This window comes from Dryas octopetala, chromosome 5 (genome assembly GCF_963921425.1).
Source record: "Dryas octopetala chromosome 5, drDryOcto1.1, whole genome shotgun sequence".
Classification (NCBI taxonomy): domain Eukaryota; kingdom Viridiplantae; phylum Streptophyta; class Magnoliopsida; order Rosales; family Rosaceae; genus Dryas; species Dryas octopetala.
This window is the reverse complement of record NC_141370.1, coordinates 16,557,386-16,568,499: the sequence shown is the minus strand read 5'-3', so window position 1 is coordinate 16,568,499 and position 11,114 is coordinate 16,557,386. Positions and strand designations below refer to the sequence as shown.

At 39.4% G+C, this 11,114-nt stretch overlaps 3 protein-coding genes across 3 annotated transcripts; 2 read left to right on the top strand and 1 right to left on the bottom strand.

The window, feature by feature from the left end:
• Positions 1-30: 30 nt before the first annotated feature.
• On the bottom strand, positions 31-3,755 carry LOC147284979 (putative L-type lectin-domain containing receptor kinase S.5). Its single transcript, XM_086244184.1, has 2 exons — positions 2,388-3,755; positions 31-1,093 (listed from the first exon to the last, which is right to left on the bottom strand). The coding sequence occupies exons 1-2, from the start codon at positions 3,733-3,735 to the stop codon at positions 228-230; spliced, it is 2,214 nt and encodes a 737-aa protein (XP_086100310.1). The 5' UTR covers positions 3,736-3,755; the 3' UTR covers positions 31-227.
• A 3,433-nt stretch (positions 3,756-7,188) lies between these two features.
• LOC147284978 (kinesin-like protein KIN-14E) lies at positions 7,189-8,227 on the top strand. The gene is made up of 4 exons (XM_086245753.1): positions 7,189-7,280; positions 7,460-7,657; positions 7,790-8,061; positions 8,164-8,227. The coding sequence occupies exons 1-4, from the start codon at positions 7,191-7,193 to the stop codon at positions 8,225-8,227; spliced, it is 624 nt and encodes a 207-aa protein (XP_086101879.1). The 5' UTR covers positions 7,189-7,190.
• Positions 8,228-8,982: 755 nt separating this feature from the next.
• Positions 8,983-11,049, top strand: LOC147284977 (2-oxoglutarate-dependent dioxygenase DAO-like). Its single transcript, XM_086244575.1, has 3 exons — positions 8,983-9,601; positions 10,175-10,493; positions 10,668-11,049. The coding sequence occupies exons 1-3, from the start codon at positions 9,243-9,245 to the stop codon at positions 10,914-10,916; spliced, it is 927 nt and encodes a 308-aa protein (XP_086100701.1). The 5' UTR covers positions 8,983-9,242; the 3' UTR covers positions 10,917-11,049.
• Positions 11,050-11,114: the final 65 nt, after the last annotated feature.

The window sequence follows — 11,114 nt, the reverse complement described above, 5'->3', positions numbered from 1 at the left end:
ATATTGACAGAATGTACAAAATTACGCGTGAGTACATGCACCTTCGGTGAGAAAACAAAAGAGAGTAAAGAAACAATTGAAACTGGGAAATTTCTTAAGAAAACAAAAAAAGAAGATAGGAAACTTAACTTTCTTTTATGTCAAAAAGAAAAATGGAAAAATAAATAAAATGTAAACATGAGGATGACTGGTTCAGATCATAGGAGATGACAATAAAGCATCTCAGATCAAACCAGGGAGGAGCTGTCACTGTATCCTCCTCTTCCATACCTGTCAAAGCTTTCTTGGCTGTCGCATTGTGGGGTCCACCCAGAATTATCCGAAACTGACATTTCAAGAGGCCAAGACGATGTCGTATTCATTGTGTTGGCAATGCTGCTGGCTCCTTCTGGCATAGAGGGCCAGAGAAAAGCGGGTTTGAAAGGCGGGACTCGGGGCACCGGAACCGACCCGGATATGATCTGGAGTATGGCCTGGGTCTTGGGCCTCTCATTGGCAATGGGGTGTGAGCAGGCCAGCCCTAGAAGCAGAAGCCTCTGGGCCTCCTCCACCACGTAGTCACTCCTCAGCCTCTCGTCCACCGCGTCGAGCACACGCGCTTCCCTATGCAAAGACCACACCCAATCCACTAAGAGCTGAAACCCGCCGATCCTGGTCCACGGGCGTTGACCGCAGACCACTTCTAGAAGGACCGCCCCGAACCCGTACACGTCGGACTCGCACGTGGCCTTGCCGGTGTGGAAGCACTCGGGCGCGATGTAGCCCATGGTGCCCGGCACGCCCTCGAGCTCGGCGTACGAGGTCTTCTCGTTCTCCAGGGCGCGTGCGAGGCCGAAGTCGCCGAGGCGCGCGTTGAATTTGGAGTCGAGCATGATGTTGCTGGCCTTGAGGTCACGGTGGACCACGCGCTGGTCGTACTCGTTGTGGAGGTAGTGGAGGGCGGAGGCCACGCCGGAGACGATCTTGTACCGCTGGCTCCAGCCCAGCGTGGCGGTGGCGGCACCCTCAGGCTCACAGAAGAGGTGGTTGTCCAAGCTGCCGTTGGGCATGTACTCGTACACTATCAGCAGCATCCCATTTTTGTGGCACCATCCTGCACGTAACATGTAACCATGTCAGTTAAACATGCATGCCACTAGGCACTAGGGCTATATATATATACGGTAATACTAGTACCAATGCAACTATGCAAGCAAAGAATAACACAATTTGGGATTAACTGTTTGGCGTGGTATAACCCAATTCTTATTTTCAATTTCTACTCTAGAAAAAAATTCTTGCATGTAATCTATGCATACAACGTTACTTTCACAATAAATTTGTTACATGCATCAAGTGTGCTGGTCAGGTAATGAATTTATTGTGACATGTGCTATGCATCATTATTATGCAAGATTATCTACTAGCTCATCAATATATGGAATGTACACCTAACTCCTAAGGAAGTTCAGTTGTTTCAGTTGTATATGGAATAATATACACAAAGTTGACAATTACACATCTAACATTAGAACTCTTCTTCTATATATGACTATGACCGTTGACTTTGGAATGCACGTGCCAAATACCATGGTCTTTGGCAAAGGGACAAATCGTGCACGCGCAGTGAGAGAACGGAAAACGACATGGCGTGCGCCGGGCCCGCTTTGGTAGGTGAGAATTAGGCTAAGAACGATTAAGATCTATTCTTCAGGACCCCATAGGGTGAGAATTATGCTGCTGATGGTTGTCGGACTGACTTGAGACTAAAAGGTCAGTAGCCAGTAGCCACTACCATACGTACCAACCATTAATGCAATCCTATATCCTCATGCTCAAATTGCAATTGGGTGTTTGAGTATTATTATTTGAGAGTAATAGCGTCAAAATATAATAATATTATGTTGTCAATATTACACTATTCATTTGGAGTCAACTTTTTTTTTGGCCATGAACAAAAGAATTTCATTAAAAAAGACCACAAAGGCAGTATGCCAGCAACAAAACTAGGGAAGCAAACAAAATTCAAACAGAACCAAACAGAAAACTACAGCAGACACAGCAGATAGAAGAAGAAAATTTAAAAATCAATCCAGAGGGATTTTTGGAGTCAACTTAATTAATAGATTTACGCAAACACATAATCTCCTATTATCTAATAAATTATGCTTAAACAGAAAAATAAACGTTATCGTCAATAATCCGGACGCAAAGGACAATCGCAATTGATATAAATTTTATAATGAACTTCACGTCAATTAATGATTGAAAATTAGTCTCTTTCTAAACAAGATTATGCAAGTAGAGGGATGAAATTATTTAGAAAATTAAGACATAATTGATTAGAACTGACGTACTGACATATATAATTAATTAATTAAAATTAAGAAGTAATTAATATTACTTACCGAGTAATCGGACGAGATGTTTGTGGCGGAGACGGTTGATGATGGTGAGCTCAGCCAAAAAGTCGTCTTGGCCCTTGAGATTTTCCCTGGAAAACTTCTTGACGGCCACTTGGAGCTGGTCCTCTTTGGCCAGCACACCTCTATAGACCACACCGAACCCACCCTGACCGAGCTTGTGCTTCTCGTCGAAGTTGTTGGTGGCCTTCTTCAGCTCTTTGAAGTTGAACTCCCTCGGCATCCCCGGCAGGTTCTTCAACGCGCCCAAAATGTTTGCGTTCGACGCGCTGTCCCTCCGCTTCCTGTACACGTAATACCCCAACCCGCCCAACCCCATCAGGAGCAGCGTCAGCGCGGGCAACCCCACTCCCAGACCAATCTTCAGCCGTCGATCGTTGTCCCCACCCCCCGCACGTGGCAGCCTCTTCACCGTCAGATTCCATCTCAACAAGCTGTTGAGCTGGATGTTAGTCCCTGTAGACGCAGCGAACCCGAAATACGATTCCTGGTTCACAATGTCCTTGAGATTGAGATTGGCGGAGAGAATCGGTTTATCGGGTCTGGACCGGATTATATACTCGGATCCTTGCTTCTGCTGCTCGGCCATGAACACGTTTAAATCGTGCGAAACGCCGTCGTATTGGACCCAGACCATGTAGTATTTGGTCCCGGGCGGGCAGATCTGGATGTCATGATCGGAGAGCGAGACGGTCTGGTTGGATCGGACGGAGTTGATATTGAGGCCCATGTGGTTGTCGTCCGGGTCGAATTCCTGTTTAAACGTGTCGAGCTCGATCGCCAGCAGATGGTTGTTGATGTTACCGTCCGTGGAGGGGTTGGTCAAACCGAGGTATTGACCGTGGCTGGCCGGAGGGAGGGTCAAATCCGGTGCGACGAAGAAGGCCAAGCCCTCTCCTGGGTCGGTGGCGTTGACACGATAGACGTTAAGGAGGAACGAGGAATTGAACGAAGCCACCGTCGAATTCGATTGTCCTCCATTTTCGGCGGAATCAGAACTCCAGAGCTTGAAAGAATGGTTCAAGAAGACTCTACCTGAATTGCCGTATAAGCTGAAGTCGCCGGCGGAGTCCGGAGTGATCTGGAGAGCTCCGTTGCTGATCGTCGCCGGCTTGATGACGGCCAACGTGTCGTTGGACGTTTCGTTGAAGGGGCCGAACTCGTGGTGATATGTCTCGAGGATCTGAGCGTCGGAGAAAGCTGCCGCCGGCAGCAGGAGAAGTAGCAGAAGTTGCAGAACCACCATGCCAGCTGTCAACTGCTTCAGTTTCATGTGGCAGCTGGAGCTGGAAGAAGAAGATGAAGCAAACGACGCCGTCGCACGCTCACACATCAGAAGAGACGAACAATGGGGAGAAGGACCAGAAGGTGAAGCATATGCATGAATGCATCTGATTATCATTTGTTTATTTCATTCAAATTTGGGTTTGTTCCTATTTGTTTGTCCGAAACCAAAATACAAGAGTGTTTCTGTGTTTGAATTTTGATTACCGCTTTCGGTGATATCACTCGGAACTTCCCCGATTAAAATTTGGAAAAAATTTACAAAGGACACGTACTTTAATTGTCGTTTCATTTTACAATATTAATTTTATTTTATTTTAATGAAGAATACGTATTTTTATTTTGTGTTAATTAAGGATCATATTTTTTTTTAGTTTTTATTTCAACTTTAATCCGACGTTTGACCCATCAAAATTCCACCAAATTCATAAAAATTATACTGTGTTTAAAAATATGTATCTATATATAGCTCCTCTTTACAACCATATAAAGATTACCAAAATCAGATCTCTACAATTCCAGATAATCAGCCCTAAATTAGGGTACCCGAAATTGTTTGATTTTTTAAATTTTTTTTCAAAGGTCTGATTGGATAGTTTCGGGTACCCGACTTTTGGGTCAATTATTTGGAGTTGTAGATGTCCGATTTAAGTGATTTTTATATGGTTGTAAAGAAGAGATACATAGCTTTAAACCAAGTATAAGCTTGCTAAATTTGGTAAAATTTTGATGGGTCCAATGTCGATTCAAAGTTGAAATAAAACATGGTCATTAATTGACACAAAATAAAAGTATGTGTCATTTATTAACACAAATCAAAATTAATGTCTTGAAATAAAACAGTCATCAAAATATGTGTCATGTTTGTAAATTTTTCCCTTAAAATATTAATCAACTTTCAATATTTTAATTCTGATTAAAAAAATACTTTTAATATTTTAACATGAAATATTATAATACTTACACATTGATCCGTTTTCTATCTACGGGGATGCACCTTTCATTTTCTTTAGCCACCTCATATTTATTTACTATTTTGCACTGCAAGGCTGTAAGCCTGTAAGTAATTTTAATCTAACTTCACCTCATGTATTATATCACATTATTTCTTGAAATTAATTTTCGTGTATTACTTTATTCACTTTTTATTTTTACAAATTTTAAAAATTAATTAAAAATAATTCCAAACTCAGAAAAGTACACGAAAAATTTCTACGGACTCGTCTTGATTAGTTCTAATTTACTATAAAATCAAATTACCAATTTACCCTCTCATAGTTTCCAAAAAATTTGAAAAGTTCAAATTTATTTCTAGAAATTAAAATAAATTTTCCTTTATAAAAATTCTAAAATTTCTATAAAGTCTCGAATGCATTCTAAAAAATATTTTGAAAATTACCAAAAACCTATTTTAGAGAATTCTTCCAAGACTTTATGAAAATTCTAGAATTTTTTTAGAATTTATTTTATAGAGGGAAATTTATTTTCTTCTAAGGCCGAGAGGTCTTTTGGGTAGCAGGTGTCCACAAGAAAGGTAGTGTTATTGTTTAGAAGACCCATTTGTTAAAAAAATATATATATATTTTACGAGTGCAAGAGTCTGTTTTTTTTTCAATATACGCCGAAACTTCTCATTTAAATTTTGTCGGTTCAAACCTTATATTTTTTGGAGTTTGGGAGATTATCCTATGAATTTTTCAAAGAATTTAGAGTATTTTAATTTTCTGGAAACATTCGGATGGAAAATTAGTAATTTAACCCTATAGTAAATTAGTACTAGTCAAGACGAGTCCGTATAAATTTTTCGTATATCTTTCTGAGTCTATAGCTATTTTTAATTAATTTTCAAAGTGTGTAAACATATGAAGTGGACAAAGTGATACACGAGAATTAGTTTCAGAGGATAATATGATACAAAATAAACCTTAAAGGGTGAAGTTAGATTATAAGTTACTTTCAAGGGGTGAAATAGTAAATAAGCCTTTGATTTTTATATGGATATGCATGCTTTGTTTTTTTTATTATTGTGTTGGATAAGTTTAATTTTTCTTTCCATCTTCATCTAAGGTAATTCTCGTTGAAAAAAAAGTAAATATGATTTGTTATATACTTATATGGTCAAATTATTAATAATTTCGGTCACACATTTAAAAAAAAAAATTACGAGTAAATAGAAGTCTACTTATTCGTTGGTTAAAAATAATTATTTAACAACATAATATATCGGAATCACTATGTGTATATATATGTAAAAGTCTTGTGCATATGTAAAAGTAATGCTTATGCGCTGTCCTGAAATACATGAGCTAAACAAGCCTTAAACCCTAATTAAACTCTAAATAGAGATTTTATACCTTAAAATAATAACATAAACACACACACACAACCCTATAAGAACCTTTTAAGATATTGAAGCGAGACAGCAACAAATTCTCATTTTCATTAATGGTGTGTTTGGATGGAGAAAAAAAACTTGAAATTTAAACAAAACTCAGCATTTAAGAAATTACATGCTCTAATTTCCTTGTTTGGGTCCATAAATATAGAATTTCGTAAATTCTATATGGAAAAAAACTTGGGATTTGAAGGCTGTAAATTCCAAGTTTAAATTCCACCTAAATTGGTGTCATTTTCAAAATTCCAATTTTTATAAAAAAAAAAAGTCGTGTCCACCCATCACCTTGCCAAATTAATTACAATACCACCACCACTACCACCATGTCGCCGCTACCACCACCACCACTGCCACCGCCACCGCCACCTCTGCCGCCACCATCACCACTGCAACCACCGACACCACCTCCGCCACCACCACCACCACCTTTGCCACCACCACTACGACCACCACCGTCGCCACCGTTACCACCACCACCACCGACACTGCCACTGCCACCATCACTACCACTACCCGCTGCCACCACCACCACCACCACCACCAACACCACCACAGCCGCCACTATTACCACTACCATCGCCGCCACTGTCACCACCACTGACACCGCCATCACCGACACTGACACCGCCGCCGCCGCCGCCTCCATCACCAGTGCCATCACCATCACCATTGCCGTTGCCGTCGCCACCACCTTCACCGCCAATGTCGCCGTTGTCACCACCTCCAATACCCCAATTTTTGCCATCACCATTTCTCCCCTCGCCCGTGGGCCATCACCCCTACTACCATCATCAACTTACCACAAACATCATTTTTATTGTTGCCACCATCACCATCACTCTTTTATAAAACTACTATAAATTTCGTATTTAAATTCCATTATGATTACATTTATCCAAACAAGAGAATTTACAAATTCTAGAATTTTGAATCACGTCATTTTTAATTCCGTCATTTGTGAATTCCTTAGTAGTTTCAAATTACTTCATCCAAACGCACCATAAAGGTATATGTTTTCAATTCTATATAATGAACAGTTGTTACCACTCAAGTCTTGATATTGTTGTCATCAAGTCTTGACATTGATCAATATATCTATGCAGGCATATATGGTGGAGTTGTATCAAGATACACTTGTAGACCTTCTGTTACCCAAAAATGCAAAGCGCTTGAAATTAGAAATCAAGAAAGATTCAAAGGTAAACATTTTTTTTCACAGGTCTATAATGTTTTGTTGATGAGACTAAGGAGTATGTACATTTGATCCTCTATTTTTATTGTAAACTTTATATCAATCTTATATTTTGGGAATTTGGCCTAATTGTTTGATCAATATCACATTCTTTGAGGACGCTCAATAGTTGATTTGTGATGTTAGGGTATGGTATCTGTTGAAAATATAACGGTTCTGTCAATTTCAACATATGAGGAACTGAAAAGCATCATTCAAAGAGGATCTGAACAACGACATACATCTGGAACTCAAATGAATGAAGAAAGTTCACGATCTCACCTCATAGTTTCAGTTGTTATTGAAAGCACTAACCTTCAAACTCAATCTGTTGCAAGAGGAAAGGTATATTAATAAGTTTTTAATAAATGACTCTTATGTTTACTTGTATCGAAGTAGAATGTAAACTTAAGGCCCGGCTGAGTGTTTGATTTTGAATTATGTTCATTAATGTTTTTCCTGTTTATAATTGTGTAGCTAAGTTTTGTGGATCTTGCTGGCTCGGAAAGAGTGAAGAAGTCAGGCTCTGCAGGCAGTCAACTTAAAGAAGCTCAAAGCATCAATAAGTCACTCTCAGCACTCGGCGATGTTATTAGTGCTTTATCTTCCGGTGGTCAGCACATACCCTACAGGAACCATAAATTAACGATGCTAATGAGTGACTCGATTGGTGGTAACGCCAAAACACTCATGTTTGTGAATGTTTCCCCTGCTGAATCAAACTTGAATGAGACATACAATTCTCTAATGTATGTTCTAGGACCATTGTACTTATTTTCTGAGGCTTTAATTAAGCTCTTGGTTAATGTCTGAAATTTCTGTTGGGAAATAATTCACTCTTTTATTCTCAGGTATGCATCAAGAGTTCGGGCAATTGTGAATGATCCAAGCAAGAATGTTTCCTCAAGAATGTAATTTTATCTTGTAAGAATTCGTTTTAGAATGTAGAATTCTGACTTCTAAGTGGTCTTACTCCAATATCGCATCTCTCTCAACATAATCCTGGAAAATGGACAGAATTGGATCTCACTTGTTAATGCATGTACGGAAAGGAGTGGGTGGCTCATGGCTGGGGTTAGTTTTTCTTTGGGGTTGGTGTTTTTTTTTTTTTTTGGTGAGGGCAAGCTGATGAAATCCCAATGGAGCAAGGGGGATTTATTATAGGCTTTGACACTTATATTTCCTACTTCAAAATCCATAGAATTCCACCCATGAATGAATTCCATTAAAATCATGGACTTTCTGAATACTGCTGGATTTGATAAAGATTCTTTCAAAATCTGAATTGATTACAGGCAGATTTTATAAGAAATCCTAATTAAATACACCCATCTACCACCCTTGGATGTTGCAAATTCTCATGAATTTTTATTTATTTTATAATATCCTCAAAATTTCTCTTTCTAACAACTTTCTCTTATTAACAAATATTGACATCAAATTTAATACTTTTGTATTTACAAACCCTCTGTATTTCGGTATTTCCTATCTACATCAATACCCAACACATTTTACCAAACCCCCAAAACCTTAGTACTTAAGATTGCTAGGTTTGGCAATTTAGATTTTTTTCATTTATGGAAGTGTCTGTCCATGTATGGAATAGCCCCCACTACATTACGATGATGGTGATGATACTGAGATAAATAGTAGCTATCATAAACAATCTTCTAACTTTATTTCAGTTAAAAGGTAAGCTTGACGTGTAGTTGACAATGAATGTTAGGGGATATCGATTCAATTTTTGCCAAGAAAATGAATTGTGCTTTGGTGTCGTGCTAATTAAGCCTTTCCCAATTTAGTAAACAAGAAATGCTTTTATAGGACAATCATTCAATTGAGTCCATCCCAATTAACACTGAAGAAACTCATTCAGACCCAAACTTGAGAAGCAGGGAGAGAATTGAAGAAAACAAACAAAGGATTGGAAATGGGGGAAAGCAGTGTGGATTCTTGTGTGAGCATCATCCCAGTGATTGATCTGAAACAGTTTCCAGATGCAGAGGAGTACAAGAAGCTGAGGGAGGCAGCAGAGGAGTGGGGTTGCTTCAGGCTTGTGAACCACAAGATCCCATTGACTCTGATGTGGGAGATGAAGAGGGTGGTCAGATCTCTGCTTGACCTGCCCATAGAGATCAAGAAGAACAACACTGATGTCATAGCCGGCAGTGGCTACATGGCACCAAGCAAGAAGAACCCTCTTTATGAGGCTTTGGGTCTTTATGACTTGGGCTCTCCTCAGGCTGTACAGACCTTTTGCTCTCAGTTAGATGCCTCTCCCCACCAGAGGTTAGCCATGGTTGCTCTGCTACTGCTTCTCCATCATTTCTATACTTACTGTTCATGTTTTGATGATATTTTATTGGGAGAAAAAAAAAAAAAAAAAAAAGAGCAACCAAGTTAAACAACTAAAGCTGAATACTGAGAGTTAATATTCTCTTGTCTGTCAGTCAGTTTAGAGTTGTTTTTTTTTTGGTCAACAGTCAGTTTAGAGTGTAGAAAATAGAAATAGTTAAAAGTGGTTATAAAAGTATTTTTAAGTGCTTCTAATTCCAGCTCTGCTAAGTGCTAAACTGCTAACAACATAAAATCTCTTCTAACAAAAGTGCCACAGAGTAGAAGCACTTCTTCCTGCAAAAGCACCTCCCAAACCAGTCCTTGTATATTATGTTACAGACGCAATCTTTACAGTGACTTGTTGGATTCATGTTTTAACAAATGGTGCTGTGCCTGATTGGGATATCTGACAAGACAACACAACTTACTATTGTGGAATAACAACTAAGCTGACAACCGAATCTAGCTTATTCATATATGTTATTGACTTGTTTCCTGAAGTTGTTTTCGTTATGGAATGATTAGAGAGGTAATACAGAAGTATGCTGAAGCAGTGTATGAGCAGATTGTGGATATAGGGCACAAGTTGGGGGAGAGTGTTGGGTTGGTGAGTGATTATCTCAAGGGTTGGCCTTGCCAGTTTAGGATAAACAAGTACAACTTCACTCCTGAATCCGTGGGCTCCTCTGGGGTACAAATACACACAGATTCAGGATTCTTGACTATTCTTCAAGAAGATGAAAATGTTGGTGGTCTGGAAGTGATGCACAGCAAATCTGGTGCATATGTCCCAGTCGATCCTTGCCCAGGCACTCTCCTCATCAATCTTGGCGACGTTGCTCAGGTAGGTAGGCCAAATTGGTAATGTTTCCTTACCAGATATCTCCATTGTGAATTGTCTAGATTTACAGTTTAACAACAACGTAGTTTTCATGTCACACTGTCTGGCAATGGAAAACTTGCTGATAAGCTAAACCTGTTTCTTACATGCATCTTGTTGTTGGTATTTATATCAAAGGCATGGAGCAATGGGAGGTTCTGCAATGTGAAGCATAGAGTGCAATGCAGGGAGGCAACCATTCGAGTCTCAATCGCTACATTTCTGTTGGGACCAAAGGAGGAAGCAGTGGAAGCCCCGCCGGAGTTTGTGGATTCAGAGCACCCGCGTCTCTATCTCCCTTTTACTTATGAAGATTACAGAAAGATCAGACTCTCCACAAAATTGCAAGCTGGTGAAGCCCTTGAACTCCTTCACACCAAATCCTAGATATATCCTAATTGCTGATATGAGCCAATCTAGCAATCTAGCTTACAAATGCATAAGATAAAAGTACAACTAGTTCCATTGTCGGCAGTTGTATTTGCAGATCATAACTCTAAATAATGACTTAAATAAATAATACCATGTTGCCCAATTGAACTGTTTGGTCAGTTAATAATCCGTCTGTCCTTCTGTTTGGTAGAG